At 43.2% G+C, this 24,175-nt stretch overlaps 1 protein-coding gene across 1 annotated transcript in view; it reads right to left on the bottom strand.

Annotated features, from left to right (window-relative positions):
* The window catches only part of CACHD1 (cache domain containing 1), a 113,292-nt gene that overhangs the window by 5,750 nt on the left and 83,367 nt on the right, over positions 1–24,175 (bottom strand). The window contains exons 8-24 of the mRNA XM_027792679.2: positions 23,277–23,426; positions 21,931–22,164; positions 19,492–19,641; positions 18,784–18,907; positions 18,166–18,283; positions 16,296–16,464; positions 14,040–14,182; positions 13,255–13,436; positions 11,505–11,615; positions 8,266–8,388; positions 5,981–6,080; positions 5,743–5,859; positions 4,188–4,348; positions 2,797–2,883; positions 2,460–2,576; positions 1,387–1,538; positions 487–648 (exon numbers count right to left, since the gene is read on the bottom strand). Coding sequence (XP_027648480.2) covers positions 487–648; positions 1,387–1,538; positions 2,460–2,576; positions 2,797–2,883; positions 4,188–4,348; positions 5,743–5,859; positions 5,981–6,080; positions 8,266–8,388; positions 11,505–11,615; positions 13,255–13,436; positions 14,040–14,182; positions 16,296–16,464; positions 18,166–18,283; positions 18,784–18,907; positions 19,492–19,641; positions 21,931–22,164; positions 23,277–23,426 — 2,400 coding nt within the window. The remainder of the gene's footprint in view (positions 1–486; positions 649–1,386; positions 1,539–2,459; positions 2,577–2,796; positions 2,884–4,187; positions 4,349–5,742; positions 5,860–5,980; positions 6,081–8,265; positions 8,389–11,504; positions 11,616–13,254; positions 13,437–14,039; positions 14,183–16,295; positions 16,465–18,165; positions 18,284–18,783; positions 18,908–19,491; positions 19,642–21,930; positions 22,165–23,276; positions 23,427–24,175) is intronic.

Raw genomic sequence — 24,175 nt, 5'->3', positions numbered from 1 at the left:
ACCAAAAACGGGAAACACAAGTTAAAGAAAAGACACGTCCCAAACAGCCCAAGCAGAAAAGGTGTGAAAACTGTAATACTCCCCAAAGCACCGCCCTTGTGCAGAAATACGCAACCGGCACGCTATGACAAGGCCCGGAAAGCTGTGAAGCTGGGCTTATCATTGCAGCTCTACAAAAAGTGTAACTTCAGCTTCCTGACAAGAACAGCATGTTCAGGTTTTTGGGCAGGCTCTCCTCAGGTGGCAGCAGGTCTGGCTGCACCAAGGAGAGTGCACAAAGCACCCTGGATAAGACTTGACTTTTATAAGAGTTGGCAAAAGGGAAATAAAATGGGCTGAAGCATTGAAACAAAACCAAAGAAAGAGGGTTTGGATTTTTTTGTTTGCTTAGTTTTGGGGGTGTGTGTGTTTGGTTCTGGTTCTTGGTTTGTTGGTTTTTTTTTAACTCCCACCCTACTATTTCTCTCTCAAGAGTTATCAGCTCACCCTGGGCAGCCAAAGGTGACATGTGCTGGTGACTCCTCCGATGTATCTGGTGGCGATATGCGTATACTGCTAGGACAAGCACCATAATGCAGCCCATAATGCCTCCAGCCACCGGGCCAACCGGTGCACTTTTGATCATGTTCAGAGTGATTACCTCATCTCCTAAATCAAAAGGGACAAAACAGAGGAAAAACACCCATTAACGCTCTGCAGAAAGGTTTAAATCAACATCTCTCAAGATTCAGAGATGATCCTGAAGGTTTTCTGGGTGCTTAACTGCGCACACACAGGACGGCACACTTTAAATTGAAGAAATTCAGAGGGGGTATATCTTAAAGACACAAACGTACAGCTACACCCTGTGGTGACTGAGGTACGGACTTTGCAAGGATGGTGAAGCAAAGACCTTTATCGTTAGTTACATCTTTTATAAGTTTATACCCTGCACACACGCGCTGCTAAAAGCTTTATTATTGGTCAAAGTCTACCACCCACGTGCCCAGCCACTGTTCACTATAGGCTACTCTCTGCTGTTCATGCTGCCTCCTTATCTTCCAGAGGTGAGATCACACTCCTCCTTTGTTTCTGTCTCATCTGGCTTTCTTCTCACACTTCCTCAAAGTTATTTACTTCTTTGCTCACGGTCACAGCTGCACATTATCAATGTCAAACCCACCGTCTCCATACTCTGTAACATGCAGCTACACATCGATATTTTCAAAAACGTGATACTCACAACAGGCCTGATGCTACCTCTTTACTGCTTGATGCACTATTTATGCTAATTCACCACTCGCGAAAGAGATAAACATGTCACGTGAAGCATGCTCTGACACTGAAAGTGCATGTTATTGAATACAAACAGTTAAATGCAGCGTCTGTTCAGAAAGGCAGAGTTACCTATTGCTCCCAAGTCATCCACGTACGGGCTCTTTGCTCCCACAATGCCGCCAAAGCATTCCTTCTGAGGGGCACAATAGGACTTGTCCAGATGGGTCTTCCCATCACTGTCTACCATACACCACTCGCAGTCCAACACCCCAAAGCAATCCCTGAAAATTAAAAATGAAAGCGTTCACTGCTTTTCATTTGACATGGCTCAGTCTGTTTTAGAACTGCAAGACAGAGGGAGGCCAAAATCATCCATAAACCCTCATGCACATAACATTTGGCCACAAAAAGCTTCTCATTAAAATGCTTAAGTGCCACAAGGGAAGTTGTTATACAGGGAAGCTGCATCTTCAGTATGCATCCTCCAAGCCTGCTTGCTTTGCTTTTTTCCTCCGTTCCTCAGCCTGAGCAAAAGAACAACCTACTTATAACGCCTCCAACATGACATTTCTCAGCATGGCGAAATCTGACTACAGTTCCACCCTTTTTCTGCACTCCTTTGGAAGATGGAAGAAAGGATTTGGAACGTCTGGTCAGAGCATGGCATGTTCTAGCAATCTCAGCTCCCTGGAGACTGCTCATAACTAGCAAAAAATAAGCCCCCAAGCTTCTCTACGTAATGCCAGGAGTAGAACAGAGAAGCAGGAAACCAGAAGGGACATGCAGCTACCACCTCTAATGTGCTCCAATGTTACCACCACCAAAGCTCCGTCTACTTTCTGTGAACACATTTCTCTGGGAGGCGGACAAATGTATCAGCGCTATCCATTTTGCAAAAAGGTAGAATTCATTGTCCTTTCAACAGCAAATCTTCCACATGTACAGCCCTTGGATGTGAGAGTCACAGAGCGTGATGGGAAAGCCGTTTGTTTGCCATTAATGGTGTTACGCGACTCAAATGGGAATACTGAGGTCTGTTTCTGCACTGCAGCACACCATTGTCATTGCTCTGTGCTGTAATATTTCATCCTGGCATCACACTTTTTTTTTTCCCCCTCTCTAAAATGTGTAAGGAAGAGCTATTTTAATGGAACTATTTCAAGAAGATGGTACAACTTGATAGATGCAGAACGCCACTTTACCCGCTCTCTGTTCTCTGATTGCACTGCGTGTTAATACACTGCGGGAGAGCATCCTGCAGGCTCGGATCGATTGCCGTGAAAGTCATTGGCTCCTGATGAACTTCACAACTCGGATTCCTACATCGGGGCAAAAAGTAAAGCCTTGTATTATAAAAATAGTCAAAGCACAATCAAGGAAAACTATCATGTTCACCTATGACACATCATCTGCTTAATTATATTTAAATTACTGTCTATTCTATCCTCTATCACCTGTACGTTAGCATGAACAAACAAGTAATTTTGTTAATTAGCTTCTGTACCGTGCTGTGCCTTTTTGGAGGAGGCTGGTTCTCACCTGCTCTCGGCGTTGGTGAGGTTGCCGGTACATTCATTCACCTCCAGAGGGCACTCACAAGGGCACTCGCATTCGTTCTGTTCCATTCTTCAGGGGCAGAAAACACACAGAAAAATGCATCAGACATTGCAGGATGATTTTAACCCCTCAGTGCAGCTCCGGAACAGCCGTTCACCACGGAGAAGGCTGTTCAGTAACCTTTCTCGTTCTCCCAGGAACACAGGGATCGCTCTGTTCTGCACTGGGCCTCAGGGCAATGCCATCAGAGCGCCTCTCTGGCCTGTTACCCATCCCCTGAAAGGTCAAATGAAGACAACCGCTGGACAAGTCTCAGATCTAGACACAAAGATCCAGGTTGCCAGTGCAACAAACATGTAACGATGCTGGCGTAGGCAAAATCTCCTGCAGGCGCCAGAATCCCCTCAATCAAAAACTGCACCAATCCACATAAAATCGCAGGTACCGATATGCCAGCACAAAGGGCCTGACCCACAGCTAACTGACCCTGAGAAACTGAACCTCTCACAGTCTTTTACCATGTCAAGAACAACCAACCCGTGCTTTAATACACTGATGATATGGCAAATGATTAGAGGTATGCTATGTCGCTGTCCTGCTTTCGGCTAGGATAGAGTTTATTTCCTTCCGCATCGCCGGTTTTGGATTTAGTATGAGAATAATGTTGGTAACGCGCCGATGTTTTAGTTGTGGCCGAGCAGTGCTCGCTCTAACTCAGGGGCTTGCCAGGCTCCCCCTGCCCAGCCAGCGAGCACCTGCACAGGGAGCCGGGAGGCAGCGTGGCCAGGACAGCTGACCCAAACTAGCCAAAGGGCTAGTCCATGCCGTACGATGTCATGCTCGGTATATAAACTGGGGGAGCTGGCTGGGAGCCATCATTCACCGCTCAGGGACTGGCTGGGCATCGGTCAGCAGGGGGTGAGCCCTTGTATTGTACATCACTTGGGGTGGGGTTTTTGGGGTTTTTTCCTCTTGGATTTTATCCCTCCCTCTCCCTCGCCTCTTCATTACAATTATTATTGCTGTTGCTGTTCTTATTATTTTTACTTTATTTCATTATTAAGCTGTTCTTAACTCAACCACTAAAACCACAGGTTTTACCTTTTTCCGATTCTCCTCCCCATGCCACCGGGCCAGGGGCAGTGAGTGAGCAGCTGTGTGGTACTTAGCTGCCAGCTGAGGTTACACCACGACAGACACCACGCCTCTCACAAACAGCACATGTGAAGTAACTATTCTGTTTTCACTTCAGCTTTGCACTGCATGTTTTCATTTAGCTTATAAAAGAAATGTGCTTTTATGAACCTTGACTCAAGAAAGAGGGAAGCAGTAAATGCCTGGACCAGCCCGTTCACTTCCAATCTCTTGCTCACCTGTGGCAGTTGAGGCAGAGTCTGTCTACCATACTGCAGGCACAGAAGGCGAGTGAATCGCAGGTCTCATTGACAATTCCCACGAAGGCGTTGGTGCCTGGGATTCTCGTCAGCCTGTACTTGGAGCAGTGACTGCCGTGCACAAGGTTTGTCAGATCACCCTAGGTAAAAAACAGATAGTGTCAATGGTGTAGCGAGAAATACGTCGTTTTAGGGAGTGGGACATCTTCCCCTTTCCAAGGAAACCTACAGAACTGAGGGAACACACATGCACGGGAGCACCACCTTCACAAATACGAGGCTTACAAAATTGTTCATCCAGCTGTTGAGCTTTGCTTCCAAGCCACTGCTGGGTGGAAAGACTTTGCTGAAGATAGAAAAAAAATAGGCTTAGCTTATAAACACTATGAGGTGTGGCAGCAGCACTGAGTCCGATATCCCGTCAACAGCAGATTACGTTTCAGTCCTTCGCATCGCTCACCAGCCCAACCCTGCAGTGCCAGCCATCGGTGACCTCCGCAACGAGGCTCTGTGCTGACAGGAAGGCACCATCACAACTTGTGGAAAACTTCCTGGCACACGTATTGTAAGAAAAATGCACCACAGCACTGTACAGCTGTGATCTATTTGGTAGGCAGATTCATTCCTGGTTCCTATTTGCATGCCACCGTCTTAATTTTTTGCTCTGTCCTATACAATTTCCTTTACAGTAGTACACTTTCTATTTTGCATTTCAAGTGTGGGGAAAATGTTTAAGCCTACCTGACATAAATCAACCTATTCTGATATAACTTTCAAATAGTTTTGACACTCATATCCCACCTTCTCCTCCCTGTAATAATTGAAAAGTATTACTTAAAGAGCAGCTTCTCTCACAGAGTGTAACGACTTCTGAGTAATCCTGCAGGGGCTGATATGTGGCACTGCGACCAGCATTCACGGCACAGCGAGAGGACAGCCCCTAGCTTAGACCTCTTGGCATGGCTGAGCGCAGGAGGAAGCTCATACATGACCTGTGGGGCCTGCAGGGCATTCAGGTGTCCAGAGACTGCAGTCTGACAAACACTACTCTGTGAATGCTCACGTGCATTGCATCCATAAATCCATTTATCTGGACACCTAACTAAAAGGTATCAGAAACCCTTACTACCCGTGTCACAGGAGGACGTTACACTGGTCAGAGTGGGAAGCCAGAGGTCAGGTCAGAGGATCCAAAGTAAAAAATCCCAACTACTGCTGGAAAGTCCTCACCTAACAACAGAGACCCGCTCTTATTTTCATGATGCTGGATGAGACTCTGCAGACATCAACCACAGCTGGCCGGCGATCACATCCGTAATCCCTTGTATGTCAACTGACTCCTCGTGCGAGTACAGCTTGTGCAGTCCAGATCGCTGATTTGTGTTTGGAGAGGGCGGACGGAGGCCAATCCACACGGACGGCTGGCTTCCAGCCTCAGCTGCGGATCCTGGCAAGCATTTGCGTTTCCACCAGAAGAAACCCAACCCAACCAAAGTACGCTCAAAAGCAAAATAAAATAGAAAAACACACTTACCACTAAGCTGGTATTAAATTTATAAAACCGCTGAACTGTTCTGTCACTGAAGCTGTTGCAGAGGTTTTTCTTGACGAAGTTTGGGTGGTTCAGAATGTCATTTGCTACCAGAGGTTCCTAGGCAAAAACCATAGGATTTTACGCCTTTGAAGTCAGACACGAACAGCAGCTTCTCTGCAGTCCTTAGACCTCAAAAATTAGAAAAGGTAGGAATAACCCACGAAAAAAGGAACCAGACCTTGTGCGTAATGTGCTGTTGCTCCACCGGTGCGTGTCCCTTGGGATCGATGAGCGTTGGGTGGGCCACAAGGTACCCTCTGTCCTCCATGATAAAGCACCTGCCCAGAACAAACAAAGCGGAGAGCCTCCCATTAGACCTCCTCGGGCTTTCGAGAAACACGGTGAAATAAAACATGATCGGAAACGTACAGCTAGAGGAAGGATTTTTAAAGGCTTCTGTTTACTAAAATAACAGGGACATTAAACAAATTCACTGCAAAATATCTGTAAAGAATACGTTGGGGATTTCCCTGAAGCTTTTAACTCTGTCACTGTTACAACAAGCCTGGACCATTAAGGACTTGAAAATGGAACTGATTAGAAACAGAAAGGAAAACTGATCAGTGCGTTGTCTTGTCTGATTGAGGAAGATCCAGAAATAAATGAAGCATAATGAACTTGGAAAGCTTTAACAGTTTATTAATCTACTACGTTACTAATTAAACAGAGATTTCACACTCTCCATTAATGACCTCCCGCTTTAGAATTCAATTTTAAACAGAGAGATAAATCACTCCTGTTTCATTCTCAGCCTTCCCAACCTTTCCTCTCCCTTTTCAGCTCTTCCCATTAGTTTCCCGTGTGATCTCAGGGAAATGATGTCAGATCCGTGCCCTTATCTAGAAAGCAGTGTGCTGCGAGGTTTTAATCCGTAATGTTTTTGGCATCTCCCGTTTCCATAGCTGCAGACAGCTGCGCTGGGGAAGGCGTAGGAGCGAGTGGCACCGGGGACAGCACAGCCTGTGCCAAGATCAAGAGAATCGGTGGCCGCAGAAGGGAGACGGAGGAGGTTAATGTGACCACTCCGTGCTCCCGAAGAGCGCAGTGGGGTAGCAGCCACGTTCCCCTGTGCAGCGGGGCTTCGGCTGGGCCCACAGCTGCCCCACTGCCCCGGCCTCCTGCCTGGTGGGCACTTCAGGCAGCGTTAAAGCCTGCGATTCCCATGGCAGTCTGCTCTGTAAAGTTCTACTTACATCAGCTCACGGAGGGCGGCAGCAGACAGAATGTAAAGCAATCAGCACAGGATAGATGGGACCGCACACTTTAAGTACACAAAGGAGTCATTAAAACTTTTAGTTGGATGGGGTTTTTTTTACTGCCCCAAACTGTTTGGGTTTTGCATTAGAAGTTCATGTAGTGATGTTGCTTTTTCTCTTTTTTCCGAAAGATGCTATAGGAAACAGGAGAACGAGTAGGCTCGTGACTACCCCAGAATAACTGCAGAGAGAAAAGGCTCAGTAGATACCTCTAAAACAAAATGCCAACGCCTACCAGACAGAATAGTTGTCCCTTAATACCTGCGTGCATTTTCCACAGAGGCCATAAGCATTAGATCCGGCTTCTACATTAGAAATGTCTAACAAAACTTTTAATAATACGCTTGAAATTCCTCATTTTGGGAATGCAGACACAGAATAAAGCATCTGACCCCATTGACTATTAGTAGTTTTTAACTGAAATGAAAGGAATGCCAAACCAGAAATGCTGATTGTTTTTTTTGTTTTTTTTTAGTACACCATAAAATATATAAAAAAATACCCAAATCAAAAAAGAACTGTGAGGATGACAGAAACCCACTTCCCTTCCTAAATTTAAGGTTTAAAAACAAAGAAACAACAACAATGCCCAAACCATGTTAGTAACTTACTCTAGATTCAAACCAGAGTCTACTTCTGCCCCTCCCACATGATTTTTCAAAAAAAAGGGTAAAGGGGAACAATTAAGATACACGTAAGTCTAAATAAAATTAGATACTTCTAAGACTTCTGACTATTGCTGTGCTATATATTTCTGAGAAAAACGTAACAAAAGTTTATTTTATTAACCACAGTTAAAACAAATAGAGATGATACATCATTATTACATGCTCACAGTAACCAAGTAAGTAAAATGAAAACAAACAGAAGTGAATAGGAAATGTGTTCATAACATTTTTTTTGCCCGGGATTTCAGTGAAGTCTAAATATAACCGAAAAAAAATATCAGTCATCTACTGTTTTCATATTCCTGCAGACTGTTTACTTGGCTGATGACAGTTTGATCTTGAGTAATAAAAAAAGTCTACATAATCTTTATGAGAACAAGTAGTACAAATTTTAGTGGAAATAAGAGAACATACACTGAAAGTAACAGATTCCTAGAGTAAGTTAAGTCCGAAAGTACCTCTGGGTCTTTCAGTTAAAGAGGGAAGAAGAAAAAAAAAAAAAGGCTTGAACTATGTATTGCCTGGAAGGAAGGGTTTACCTGATTTTGTTTCCTCCGTCTTGGTTACACACTGGCAACAGATCCATGAGAACTTTGTAGAAGTATCGCAGGGTGAAGTCAATGCCCATTACTGCCACTGAATGTCCTGAAGACATCTGTGCACTGCAAAGAGGGGAGGAAAAAAAGGAAAAAGGCTTTCATGGCTGTATTAATAATTACTATTTTAATTACTTAGTTTCCTGCTTTAAAAGCAGACTGGCTTCCCTGGCATATAAATGACCAGCTCAAATCCACACCTCCACACTGAAGCTCAGTTCACCCCGCTTGTGTTTAAATCAACAGTCTGAGCAGCTGTGAAGGGAGAGAACAGCATCTTAACAGTGTTAGTTATTTGCTGCCACTCCTGAAGTCTCTCCACAAAAATTGCACCTCATTACAACCAGCATGTGGAAGAGACAGGACCCAGCCCAGGACTGGATCACACCCCAGAACTGACCCTTCTCCCTCGACCCTTACATACACCCCCACCACCTATACACATTCAGTATTTGGCAACACAAATTAGGACTAAAAATTCCCCACCCGCACAAATGAACGCAGGACGCAGCTCCTGCACTCCCAGCACCTGAACCCCCACCGCATCAGCGGGGGTTATGTTCTGCACTGCTCCTCTGCTCAGCCCCCAGCATCACGACCTGACTATGAAGCTGCCACAAACATTTTGCTAAATCCTTAACATTCCAAAGTGTAAGAGTGATTACGAATTTCAGCCAGAAAATAGAGGAAAATCGTATTTATTCGGGTGGGTTATGAAAATGGATGATATGATGTGGTGGTGTACGGTAGCCTGCGGCTGGACCGGATGACGAGGGAATCTGTCACTCCTCCACTTCTAACGCCCAAATTCTCAAGGTTTGCTTCCCGCAGCACTGCAAAGGCACGGCCAGGCCACGTTAGCTCCCATCCCTGAAGGATGCTAAACGTTCAGCTCATCCTCAAATCGCAGGGCATGCTATTTCGCACCTATGTGGGCTTTATCCCGGTGACCAAGGAGACACCTTTGACTTGCTGGTTTTTAAAATGTACTTTCCTAAGTAATTTTATCTCTGAAGATAGGAATAAAAACGTTTAGAAAAAGAAGATACTGAATGGCACAGCTGGACTGCACAAAGTAGAGGCTGCTGGCGAGACCTTATCGATACAAACCCAACTCTGTTTACTGCACTGAAGTTTGTTTGCTTTTATAGAGGTACAGTGAAGATGTAGTCAAATCTAATTTGCAGATTTAAAAACACAGAATCTAAAAACCCAGATTTGATTTATTTTTAGCATTATCCATTTCACAGAGAAGGAATGGGAAAGAGGATGACAGTGAAGCAGCACAGACACATTTAACTGTATGTGACAAGACATCAAGCTATGAAGTTTCTGCTCTGTCCTAGCAGACAAAAAGCCATTAGGAACGCTGTAAATATTTTAGGCTCATTTTTAAACATTAACTCCTTCTGGTTTGCTGATGCAAGCTACATTAAATAATTCCTTGCATGAATCTTCTATTCCCAGCCTCCAAAAAAGAAGTAAGATATACATAAAATGGGAATGAGAGGTAAACGTCAGTTCCAGATAAACTAATGTTGCTATTTAAACCCACACAGCAGTTTCTAATGCGAGCATGCCTATTAACTCTACTGATTCCTCCCCCACCCCTCTGGGTTTTTTTTAACTAAGATTTCTTTGGGGATTATAACCGCATGTGACTATAAGCTTCTAGAGGTCATATTTACCCAGGAATCACACTCACATCTGCCAAATTTTGTTTAACCATTCTTTAATCATGTTCTAATAACCCACATAAGCTTTAAGTTCCTAAACCTAACTAAACCATCTCTTACCAGATAAAAATCAGAGGTTTGATTAATTGCACTTTTCTTCTTACAAAAGTGCTTATTTCTCTTAAGTAAATTCTTCTGTGAGAAGCACCACACAGGCGTTAGGCCTGATAATACTTCTGCCAAAAAAGACAGGCAGATGTCCTGTGGTGGGAAATCCCAAACAAAGCTGAGATGTCTCTGAGGAGAGTAGAAAAGCGGTGTCCTGGGCTCTGCTGGCTTTGTGATCGGTATTTACCAGCGCAACATTAGAAGTCACCTTTGTACTAGCGGGCTGTTTGAGAGTGTGCGCAGAAGCCACATGCTCAGTGAAAGCCTTAGAAAAGGCTCTCTGTAAAAAACAAAATGAGTAACTACGATTTCTGAAACTTGGGAGAGCTTGTGATTGAAAGGTTTAGTACACGTTCTGTGAACTGACCTCCTTTAAACATCCTACATCTCAAACCAAACCTCAGCCTCAGGCTGGGGGCCTGGCCAGGAGGGAGCTTCTGAAACAGATAAATGTCTGGTCCTCAAGGAAAAGCTCATTCCAGTACTGACACGATGATCATAGAGAGACTGAGTCCGCTTCTCCTGGTGGCAATATTAACTGTATTAACATATGGCTGTGATGGCCCTTTAGCTGTATGTGGGGTTTTGATCCCAAAGGCACGGCCGCTGTTTTCACTCCGATTTGTCTTCTGCAGTCCTGTAAGGGCAGTTGAAGGTTTACAGGCTTCTCCTCAGGTGGTTCTTCCTTCTCCCGAAAGCCTGTCCAGAAGGGCTGAATTTAAACAGCCCAGGTGAGGTGCTCTGCCAGTGCCTGGCGTATGGACAACTCTTCTGTTAAATCTGTCTTGTGGCCTGACCTCTACTTGCAGTTAGGTATCTGCTTTCACTTCTTGTTCCCTTCCTAACGTCACACTGGTACATGCAACTTCAGCAGTGGAAGTGTAAACCTCAGGAAATCCAGAGATTAATAGTCTTGATGAAAAACTATTTGCCTACCAGCAGAGAGAGAGCATCTCCCAGACTGCCTAACGGAAGCAGTCCCTCTCCTTCTCCTAGGTCTTTGCCTCGTACACATGACAGCTCATCTCATGGTCATCCAGGAGCACATTCTCACCATTGTTTCTTCTATATGCTGTTATTCTTCATCTATCAGTAAAGTTACAGAATATAAACTATTCATATAACGTGGATTTTTCACCGTGTTTCCATATACTATTTCCACTGACTCTACAGAATGTTATATTACAATTTCACTAAAAGCACTTTAAAACCAGGTTTGGTTTTCACTTCCTGAACATGTACGTATGAGTCGCTCAGCACTTTTCTCTCCTACCCAAAGCACATCTTGATAATTCAAGATGTATTCTAATTTGACACAAACCTCAAAGCACCACTTACCTGGAAGAATGGACTGTGTGACTGATCGTAACGACGTAGCCAGCCCCTCCAACATCTAAGTAGGGACCAGTAAAGGTAATTAGCCCTGGATTAGCCACTGCATGCAAGTACCTGAGGGAAGTCAAAAGAAACGCTCACCATTAGTGAAAAATGGTTACTGTAAACTTTAAGACAGCATCCTTGATTTTGCAGAAATACAGACAGGCACTGAATTCTGCAGACTGTGAACGATATGCTACCAAACCAATGTTTCTTAATATTAAACAAGTACCTAAGCGTGATTAGGACCCAGGCCTAAAACAGACTAGCCCAATAAATGGTTCCTCAGTACATCCAACTGCATTAAAAACTTCAACTTACTTCTGCACAGGATATGTTTAATATAATTTTAGACTTTTTTTCCCAGAAGAACACATGACTTTATGCCAGCAGAGTCTCAAACGCAAAGCAAATACTGGCAAAATTACTATGTTGCAAACGGAGGAGAAATGACATCCTATAGTAGACATAATTCATGCACAAAAATTGAGAAACACGCAAGCCACGGTCACAGCAAATATCTTTCTACTGTCATGAGAAAGTTTATAAAACACTCCAGTGCTGGCAACATTTTTGTGTGAGAAAAAGCTGTTACTCCGCTTTTCCCTACCCCAGTATACTCAGCTGACTCCAGACAGCACTGTGCAAGCAGCTTAACTGACTTCTACTTTATTTCTAGTGTTTTACTTGCATCTTCTTTCAAAAACGCTACCATCTGGCTTTATATGAAACCCAAGACACTATCTCATGCTGCATACGAAGGCTTTTTCAAAACCACAGCTTGAAAAAATCAGTGAAACGTAAAAGCAAAAAACCTCAAATCCCAAATCCTAAATAAAACAAGAGTGGAAATAATATGGGAGCTTTTAAAATGGAGACAAGGGATTGTAAAGGTACGTTCAGTTTGTTTACAATATGAACGCACCCCATTTATCTCTACTACAAAAGAAAAAAAAAAAGAAAAAAAGCAAAATTCATCATCTTATGCAAAAACATAAATAACACAAAAAGGAAGAAAACCTGAAGAAAAGCTGATCGGTAGCTATGGCAATGATTTTTTCAGGGAAAACCCGAGTCAAGAGAGCTACAGCATCACCAAGGCCAGGAGCAATTCAGACCCTTCCCCGCAGAGCTGGAGGGTTTGGACCCAGCGCTGGCTTGTGGCTTTCACAGTGTGGCAGCTCCTGGCTGGCTCCTTTCAACAAAGCACAGATGTCGAAACACACTCCAGAGCGCTCTCATGTCTCAGGCTCTCATTTGTAATGTATACAAATACTTCCCCAAATCAGATGCTAGCATCTAATTAATAGTGCACAGTCGAGCCAACAAATTCCTACTTTACGTTAGACAGGAAACCCACTGTAAACAAACAAAGAAACAACCAAAAATGGCACAAGTTGCTGAAAACACTCCCGAATTAGCTAATCCCTAAAGCAGATGCTAATTTCCTGAATATTTATATTCCCATCTGCCATAGGAGGGATATGAAACAGAAACCATCACTTAAAAAGGGTTGAAATTAGAACCAATAAAGGTTTTAACTAGCTGTATTTAAGCACCGAGTCTTTTACCCACGATGAAAACAATTACAGTTAAATAGTTCATTAGCTGGCCATAAAAAAACCCCAGGTTATGAAATCGATACCAAATATCTTCCTTATTGCCCTCCAAGATTATCCAAAGCTTTGATAACGGGACCCTAAAAACTCACCATTGTCTCCTGGTGGGATCAAATGCTTTGTCCATGAGGGAACCGGGGTAAATTCGGAGCACCCCATTGGGGGTTGCTATGTAACGGCGCACAATGTAACTGTTCAGGCTACTCATTTCCATTTGTGTCATCCATTCATCTGTGACGTGACTGGTAGCCATTACTTCATTTCTGACAGAGAACTGCAAAACAAAGGCAGACCTAGCAGGGTTCCTCTAAGACTTGCATGAAAAGATAATAAGCTGCTCACGGGGTTTCCTAAAGAGCCATCGGAGATCATCTAAACTCAATTACTTGTTTAAAGTCGTCTCACACCAGACGGATCTGGCACATTCCAAGCAAAGGAAAAGCTTATTATAATGAAATATCGTTGTCATTATCTCTGCAGCTTTTAGAGTTTGCTTTTTTATTTCATGCAAATATAAACACTGCTGTGCTTGCACACAAAATAGAAAATTCTCATTTATATGCCTAAGAATGCAAAGACATTTCCACTAAGAATTTACTGTAGCTTTAATTCTTCTAGTGTTTATTTCAATAGCTGCTTATCAACTTTTTTCCCCCTCTTGCAGCAGAAGCCCCCTCTCTCCCTCTCCACTATTCTGTGCCTTGAAGGCCCCGGCCAACTCTCCAAGCATGGGAATACCACTCCAAACCACCACTCCATAACCCCCTGAGCATCAGGAGGTGAATGTTGCAGGTACTTCCCCGCCGGGTGAAGGTGTGGGACATGAGGAAACCAGGGTCTCCAGGGCTGACCAGAGTGGTCAGCACCAAGGACATACCTTGAGGCCAGGGTTGGCAATCAGGCGCGTGTTGTCGCTGAGGTACGCCGTGTAATGCTCCACCATCCGCTTTGTCTCGGGCTGGCTGAGATGTTCGTAAGGAGAAGAGAAGCTGCCCGCAGAGAGCATGACTGTAGGGCTTTCTAAAAATAGCAAAATACGAGAAAGTTAAGGCCAACGAATTGCACATATTGCATAGTAAATGCATTTGTACCACAGAAGGGCATCTGACGTGGCGTCCTAGCTGAGGACACGTGGAAGGAATTACACTGATGCGCTCTTCATTCCTCCGCCTGTTCCTCCAGTCTCCCACTCCTGAGCGTGCAAAGTGCACCGTTTCCTCAGGTCGCGGGCGGACTGTGAGCGAGGGCAAGAAACACCAAGTTTCTGAGCCAAACCAGAGCCCTTACGGCACAGCTTGCCTCCCCAGGCACCCACAAAACTTAGGTTGCACATGAACTATCTTTCTTGCTTCAAAATACAGAAGTGACAAAGTTAGTCCAGTTACTCTGATTTGGTAGGCTTTAGTGCCCCTGCTCTCAACGTCTAAACCATTTCTGAATTACTACTTTTTGAAAGATTACAAATGCTGTTTTCCCTTAAGAGAAGATTTTGTGCTAAAGAAGAAGAAATTAATTATCCGTGTTTAGGTTAAATACAGCAGAGGAAAACAGAACCAAGCACTTTCAGTTACAGATAACAAACAAATGGAGAATTACAAGCACACAAGAGGGAGCTACACCAGAAGTGTAGCTGTCTGGGGTGAGTTTTCAGAACAGAGTAGAAAGCAAATTTTCATTGTGCAGAAACTGCAATGCCAGACAGCTTTTTCTTCTTAAAAAGAAAAATGATTACATTAATGCAGGGCCAAAGGCTGCAAAGAACGTCTTTTCTGAATATTTGACCCATGGAACCCAATTTCCCCATGTGTAATGGTCCCCAGCGGAAAAAATCTCACCGGCCTATGTGAAGTGTTCTGCTTTTATTCACATTCCTCTAAAACACATCACCATACATCCAGCAACCATATGTACTGCAGTCATCACTTATGAACTTCTATTATAGTCCTTCATCTGCTTCCCAGACCAAATATTCTGATGTGATTGCATTTTGCTTTGCATGAAGTTTTTCCACTTGTGAGCTTAGTGCTGTGTTTTGGGGATATTTTCCACTTATATCTTACATGCAGAAAGACGAGCTAATCATGACTAGGCACCACATTAAAGAAAGAAAAAAGCTTATGTTTTAAACAATTGGCAAAGCAATTTTGATAGGTTTGTCAAGTTCCTCTGCATCTCTCAAGTCTAATCTCACATGGCTATTCGGGGCACTGCAATATAGCTATGAAAATATCACAACTGTGCCACTAATCCACCATGAGACCTTCAAACCCTGCTACAAACAAAAGCACCTAATTCAGAACTTCTTACAATAGAGCGCAGATCTTACTAAACCCCCCCAAGATTAATACTTAGAAATGAAAGCTTTCAACTTATGATGCTTATATTAAACCCCCCTCTATGTTCTTAGGATATATTAGATTTTTTAAGTTCTCTAGCCTTTCCAGACACTAGAACTTACACTGCCATGGAGACTCGCCCTCTTTCCTCCAGTAATGTTTGAGCAACTACTGAAATTACAGGTAGAGCAGAATCACTTTAGCTTATCAAAAGCAGGAGTGCGTCTGTAACCCAAGAATTTTTAAGCAGTTAAGGAGGGTCTGGAAACCATCACACCACTGAAGCTCTCAGTTTTCCCCAACAGACTTAACTTCCATGTGAAGTCAGATCGATGGTATTAAAATGCTTATGGCAGTGAAAAACTTGCATAAATCCAAAGTCAAAAGAATAGTAGTGCTGCATGACTGGCTAGGACTTCATCCTACTTATTTATCAATAAGCTGCTTTACAGCCAAAAAAAGAGAACTTAGTTTTAAAGCTTGGTGAGACATCTCTCACTCTCTCGACTCCACTTTCTGGGAACTTGATCGAGCAAGAGTCCCAGTGTATTCATCTCGTACTCTGATGAGCAGTCCCACTGTGTTCATCCATGCAAGTGCTCACCATCAAGCAGAGTAGCTATGATCAATGAAGAGCTATAAGAAGGTAACAGCTGATTAGAAAATCAGCCTTGGAAATAAAAGCCTCTCAAAGGGAGACTATTTCCAGGGTTCTGTGAGAAGAGTTGTACTTTCTGCTGCCACACTCTACAGAAACATGCACAAGGTGGTCAAGGTGAACTGCAAGAAAGCTTTACCTAAGGTGGCCAGCTGCTTGAAGTGCAGGCAGGCGTTGAGCTGGCCCAGCAGATCCAGTCGATGATACAGTAGCTTGCTGCTGGGGACAGTGTTGAGATTCTTCAGCTGTTTAACAGGTATTTCTGGCTGTATTACCACAACACACAGGATAAAGGATGTGTCCTGGACCTGAAAAACATAAGCAAGTCATCAAACAGAAACAAAAGGGTGAAGATTTAGCATTCATTCTCTTGTCGTTAATTGCTCATCTCGTCCAGTTCTGGAAGGCAGCACCACACTTTGCCATACTCTCAAGGATCACAGTTTCCACTGTATCTCCTTTTCAAAGAAGCCACCATAGACTTGATCCTACAGAAAACAGAGGGGAGGACTGTGCTCAAGCCACACTGGTCTCCATGCAGGATAGAGACACTTGTCTTCAGTGGTTCGATTACTGCAACCCAGTCCCATACAGCCACATTCTAGTCCGTAACCATCTTGTACATATTGGAGCCACTAAGCTGTAACAAAAAATAATTTTCCACAGCCTATGCACAAAATAAAAATATCTAGTTTTCAGGAAAAAAGATTACATTAAGAGCCTCATTTTGTTGTTCAATTAGCAAATAATTTCTCACACAGTTTCATGGACACTTTTTGAAGTGTCATTAACAGAGGAGAGGCTTCAGTTTCCCACTTGATAAAAACACACTGGTATTCCCTTTATGAAGAATACAGACAAACTAACTCTCGAAAACAAGATCTTATCATTACCACTGTTAATTTTGTGCTACATGTGTCACATGCTTTACTGGTTTGTATACTCTAAGTATCCTATAGTACATTAGACTAGCAAAACTTGGAGCTGCCCAGCTGCTCTGCAAGCCTGTTTGATATTTAATGTAGCATTACAACATTAGAAAATTAGCTCCAGACACCCTCCTATGTGAATTTCTCTTACACAATGACAGATTTAATCTCTTAAAACTGCTCAGCTTAATCTTTCAGGTTGGATTTAACTTAATACTGTGAAATGATCCACAAGTACCCTCCTGAGTTTGTTGGCACAAAGAAGTAGCCAATTATTTCTGGCATCAGTGAAATTCACCTGGATTATAGTTAACCTCAGATTCCATTTTAATCCCTGGGTCAAGATTAGCATTCAGATATGTTCCAAACTGAAGAAAGGAAGACAGCTGCCAGAAGCTCTCTTAAAGCGCCGCAATCGGTAACATAGCCTGCTGCATAAACATCGTACTCCGTTTCAATGAAAGCTTTGATAGGAGTAATGTTTGTAAGAAAAGTGCTACATTACAGCAAACACCATCACTGGCTACGGATACAGTTCTGCAACAAGACAGTATCAGAATGAGAAGATGACATTTTCCCAACTATTAATTACTGGATCATACTACTCTGCCCCAAAGATAACCACAATATTAAGCAAAAGAGTGACCTAATGCTAAACACTGCCTCAGCACTGTATTCAAGTGTGGTCTCTCGTAGGTATTTATGTGTCACCTGGCTTGCAGTGTGACATCCAGACCAGTACAGACTTACCACCATCAGGAACGCACGAGTATAATCTCCACCTAACTGTACATTACATGCACCTTACGAAATGAGTGCCTTCATGCAGAAGGGACACGCGCTTAGCCGTACAGACACATCTCTGAAGCTGACATGGTAAGAAACCAGAAACGGTAATTTCGTTAGTTCTTCATTGTAACAAAAGCGCCCCACGTGCGCAGTTTCTGAGTAATTCAAAACTTTCATACTTTAGTAAGAGAGCAATACTGCATGCTTCACTATATTCAGTACATTAACATACTCTTCAATCTATGAACTTACTCTACGCCATCCTGTAATAGTATCATTGTTATTCCTTACCATTTTCCAGGCATAGCTGACGTTGTAGGCTTCTTTTCCAATTTCTCTCAGTTTGTTTACATGCCAAGACAGTGAGGAGTTCACAGGAACTGTAATGATCTGGCTGCCCAGGGGAATGCTATATTGGCAGATATAACACCCAGCATGTTATTAAACACTGAGTAAAGGCTTAAACAAAACCTATCTGCTGTACATTCATAGAAGTATCATAAGATATGAAGAGATTAACTGCTATCTGTCTTAGGTGAAGAGAAAGCGTATGTATGCTAAAAATGAACTCGTTTACCATCACATTTTGAGTTAAAACACATACTCAGATTAGACAAAGGATAAAGAAAAACCCAGACCAAATAGTGGGAAATCTTCCCGACATGCAAGAGAGATTAGAAAGAGTACTGGCCAGATCAGCCGTGGAAGCCACTGCTTAGCACACCAAATGATAAAATGAAGAAAGTTGGAGGAAACAAACCAGAACCATTGCGGGCAGGGGAATTCCATCCAAGTACACAGATATTGTAGGAAAAGGAATTTTACATTATCTTCTCTTAAAACTCCTCTAGGAATGCTTCTAGTGCCCTAAGGACTGCTAAGATTTGGAATTGCATCCCAGTCCCTTACCTAAGGATGTTCTGTCGCACCAACTCAAATTTAGGAATGTTCTCATAATGGATAATATCCGTGTGGAGCGGTGGTTCAGACAGCAGGTAGGGCCTGGTAAGGGATGGGTGCATAAGAGTGTATCCTAAAAAATAAAGACACAAACCCATACATTGACTATATTATAACAACTGAGCCCAGGATGAATATTTATTAGGGGGGGGGGAAAAAAAAAAAAAAAAAAAAAAGGAATACAGTAACTACATACAGTTTTTGCAAAGGCTTAACGAACACCAGTAAACAAGCAATATTACCATTGAAGAAGCTGCAAATGCAGAACTAGGTAAGTTGCAAATGAAAGAACAGCTCGAAGAACCAAGCAATAAAAAGAGGTTGGGATCAGAGGAAAAGAGCTGAACACACATATACACAAGTTCTGCCTTCTGCCCTACACATACAGAAAACCTCGGACGTTACACATGTAGAAAATCTCAACAGTAAGTAAGCATTTCCACATCAAAACTCCAGTACAGAAATTTCAAGTTATGAATCCTCCTATAGCCTCCAGCAACTCCCAGGCAAAACTAACCAAACAACATGCAGCTAATCTTTTAGTAAATATTATCATTCATTACTTACAGACTATTTAGAGACATGAGAACTGAGTATCCTTCTGATGGTTGATGACCTCAGTGAGACTAGAAAACATTATGTGAGCCAAAAAGTTACCTTTATTATCAATGAGGAAAGTGTAGGAACCCAAGGAGTCTTGATAATAGGTGACATCTTCCAAGATATAGGCGAGATTAACGTCTACTCCAACAATCCCTAGCAGCAGGTTTCCAAAGTAACACGGTTTACTTACAGTCATTATCAGGCCTTCGAATGAGAGAAATAATATAAACTCATCAGCAATAGTATCTAGTTAATTATTTTTAGAGGAAACAGAGCACACACTTTGTAATTTCAAAATGTTACATACTTAAATCTTACACAGTGTTCCTTGCTGGAATATAGACAAAAACTGGCATGCCTACAGGGAAGCTGAGCAGGTTATCTGTCTGCTGTTAGCCACTCGCCCTAATCAGTTAATTTCTACGTTTCTGATAGTGACCTAAGGTACATTTAATCAATTTATTAAAGTACACACCACAAGTAATGTTTTGGGCGTTTTGTCAGTCTGCAAATGGATGCTTTACAGATAAGACATGTTTGCATGAAAAGCCAGGATAGTACTTTGTTCTTTATCATTTGAGGCAATTTAAAAAATAGGAGGAGGAGGGAGGAAGAGAAATTGCATCTGTAAAGCAACAACAGAGATAAATTATTGCTCATCTAATTGCATTTTCAGAATATTAAACCTCCTCTGCTTAACTCAATCCCAACACGGCCACTGTACTGGGAATCATACCTGTAATTACACAACGCTTTGGGACACATCTTGTGCCTGAGGTAAGAACTCTTGGTAATACTTTATTTTTCTTACTTTCTACACCACTGCTATTTGGAAACTCAGCGACTCTTTTCCTTCAAACCAATATAAAAATCATTCGCATGTATAAACTAAGTACACTTTGAAATTTATGTAATTTCCTTCTCCGCTGCACCAATTCTAATCCTTCTGTTGTTCAAATTTTCCATTATGCTTGGATATGTCTTTGTGTGAGAGTAGTAATACGGCTTAAGTACCGAGGTTAGGAAACACAGAAAACAGCAAGCATTCTGACTCAGAAGAGATTTGCTCAGGAGTAGTCTTAAATTTCTTTTGGGACTCAACACATAAGGCAAATGCACAACGCAACTCAGCAGTCCTTGAAAACTGTTCTGCATAACCCTCAACTACTCCTGCCTACTAGCAGAGACTAGGAGTGTGCAAAGTCCTGAATGAGGAAATACAGAATGCGCTCAATTCTCAAAGCAATATAAAATCACCAATATATTTCCTAACAGCACTGTGATGGTCAGATCTCTTTACGGAGAAGACACTTAAGCAAAGTAGGAGCTGAGGCGGTGGGACCCACGGCTGGGTGTGTGTCCAGCCGGGGGAGCTCTGCCAGCACCGTGGGAGCAGCCCAAGCGCGGTGGTAGCTCCAGAAGCCTCTATCGGTATCTGCACCTTCACTCTCCCCATTACTGGAGGTAGCGGGGAGATCAGATCAAGCTGAACACGCTGCTTTTGTTAACAAGGCATCTAATCTTAAGGTAAAAGGGAAGACCCATGCACCTTCTCTACCCCATCAGCATAAATTAGAAAGTGATGGGCGAGTCAGAGTGCAGACATCTGCTGCGTTAAGATGGATGCGTTCACACAGTCTGTGGAAAAACTGTCACCAGGTTTCCACTGAATTCAGCGTATCACTCGCTCCAGACTGGCCAGGCCATCACCAGCCAGCTCAGGCTTCCTCTTCTGCCCGGTGCTGGGGGCAGACCAAGTGTGCTGAAGCTAAAGAAGAGCTAAGAATAGCAAATTTGGGGCAATAATCAGTAGTCTCTCTCTGTGCCATATGCTAAGTTGGCTGTCTTCCCCCTCTTACAGAGCTCTGACTGCCGGTGTCCAGCATCCCCGTCTTCAGAGCCTGTCAGCAGGAACAGACGCTAAACTAGCTGTGAAGAGCCACTACTTGGGTTGCAAAGACAGAACGAAGGGAACCCTGGCAGGAAGCATGACTCTGAAGTCACATCCACGACCCCACAGGAAAGGGAGGCTCAAATGGAAACAACTTTTTTCTCTCTTCCACTGTGGCGACCTGGGCAATCCCCTGAGTCTATCTGTAAGACCTCAAGACATACCAAAGTACTGCAGTAATGAATCCTGCAATGGTGCAGCACAGTGAAGCCTGTCATTCCAACGTGAAAAGATTGCTTCCCTCAAGTACAAAGAACTTCTCTCCACAAATTATGGATGCTGTATATGCACACATACCTAAGAACAAATTTCACCCTGAAGAATCCAACCTGCATCTATCTACTCCATGTGTTATTACCGTTTTTTTCATAACCAGACCTTCTGCAGATCAAAAAACTTAGCTGCGTGAAAGGCTAATTGTACATTTGCCTTGGGAACACACCTAAAAGCATCTTATAAAGCCACAGTATATCTGAGAACAGCTAAGCAAATGGAACCTATGCCCTTACAACTTTATACCTACATTCAGCGTAAGCACTTACCATCTCCCATTTCATCTGAGAAAGGCAGGCTGAAGACTGCCTCATCGATCATTCGGTTGGGGAGGTTTGTATAGAATCGGCCAACTGTAGTTTCCAGGTTACTCAGCTGGTTTAGGACCATCATGCTTCCCTTGATCACAGGTAGGGCTGTTCGGTCCGGCACCCCGTACTTCACCGAGTTCTGCTCTGCCAGGTCTCGCAGAAAGGCCAGTTCCTTCAAACCTGTCACTCCCTCTGAAACAGAGATACAAGACACAGAAGGAAGGAGATAAAAGCAGCTTAATTTCCATCAAGACTTCTGTATCTTACTCCAAAGTACTGTAAGTAAACGCAAAACGATATATACTGTGGGACTGAATATACTATAAGGCTTATTTAAATGGTAAGGTAAAGTGCTGAAAGACTAGTGTGGTCTTAAGAGAAGTAATTAGCTAGCTCAATATTTAGTAAGACTGCCTCTCACATACCGTTGCATGATGTAAAAATTTAACACGCTGTCCACATCGCCACTTTAAACAAAGATCTTTTAACAAAGACTTATGTGACCCATAAATCCATAGGATAGCTCTTTGTTCGCCACCCGTGGCTAGTCCACATAAAGGACCAGGAGCGTATTACACACCCGTGGAGATAACAGGCTTTGTTCTTTAGCTTAAACGTTAAAGTTTCATGTTTTACACAAGTTCCAGGCTCAATTTCTGCAGACAAATCAAATACTTTTGTACATCTTACATCTCAAATGAGTATTTAAATTTACAGTCAAATAATACTTCAGCTTTAGCATTAGTTTCCTTGGCTAGAGTCCACGTGCAACTTTTTAGTGTACAACATATACCCTTCTTACTGAAAATGCTTTATTGGAAAAAGCACAGGATGCCAAACTACCGTGTGCATGATGTTCACACTTAACTTCACTCTTAAGATGGGTCCTAAGTTACTGGAGGATTTCAGATTACATTTGATATTACATTCATGCTCCTTGGCTAATGACCGAAACGGAAGTCACATACATTCTCGTTCTGCTGCACCAGGAAACACGGGCAGTGCCAGGAACATTTACAGTTGCAATAGTTATCAAATTTAATTCAGTCTGGTTGCCACTAGACCAATCAGGCAACAATACTTTATATCCTGAGTAGCTGCACTGTGATATATAAGCATACGGTGGCACACAGTTTTATATAGCGAAGTACCAATATCTGGATACAGCCTTGGATTACATGGGCCAGCATCTATTAACAAACTGCTCCAAATAAGGTATGGAATCACAATTGAATGAGCTTAACAAACTAGCTGTACAATGAAAGGGAATTTTCATCAACTGGAAATACAGAAACATTTCTCACCATTCATAAGCGCGTAAGTAAGAATCATTACTGAGTTATTGAGGAAACTATTTTCTTCATTAATGACACGTAGAGTAGCTTTTTTATCATCTTCTGAGGAATCTTTTGAGGTAATCCCAGCCGAGAGATAAATTATGACCATATCAGTATCTAAAAAGAATTACATACATACAGCAGAAAGTGCATTAGATTTTTAACTCAGGAAAGTCAGGCACTAAGAGCCTTTCCATCTGCTTACAACCATGTATTGCCAACAGCTTCATTTGTGAGATTGACAGGAATCTACAGTGGATAAACATGCTGCAGCCTTACGAACTGTGTCACTTGCTACTAAACTTCCACCCATAGCATTTAACAGACACCTGTTTGAGTCGGCACCTACCAGCCACCCAGAAGCACTGTGGTTTGCTTCTCCTGAGCAGACCTCACAGGCACCTTGTGGCCTGGCTGCAAGCGGGCAGGAGCAGGCAAGACCTGCACGCAGTGTGCTGCAGAAGCGACTCTGACTCCACGCAGAGGGCCTTAACAAAAGCAAAAAACCTGCAGGTTTCCTCCCCTGACCCACTGTTCCTTCTCTCATCCTGCAATTCTACAGAGCGGAGCTGTGCTGCATCCTAGGGGAGCATCTGATTGATATTTCCTACATGAAAAGCACACGGTGCTTTCCCAGCCATTGCTGCTGCAAGAGCTGCGCGGGGGCTCGGAATCGCTGTTGCTGCCGATCACAGAGCCCTCCTCATCCTCCCTTCCTGCAAGGCTTGGCCGTGCAGCCAGTCCCTGCTGTAGCACGGTGGCAGACAGCCCAACGGTCGTACATGAGAAACACGAAACCCCTGTACAAGGCCTTTTCACCCACTCCCCTCCCTCGTGCCTGCACCAGCACCGCGGCCACCTCGCCC

The sequence above is a fragment of the Falco peregrinus genome, chromosome 10 (assembly GCF_023634155.1).
Source record: "Falco peregrinus isolate bFalPer1 chromosome 10, bFalPer1.pri, whole genome shotgun sequence".
Lineage (NCBI taxonomy): Eukaryota > Metazoa > Chordata > Aves > Falconiformes > Falconidae > Falco > Falco peregrinus.
This window is presented reverse-complemented; position numbering and strand designations above follow the sequence as displayed.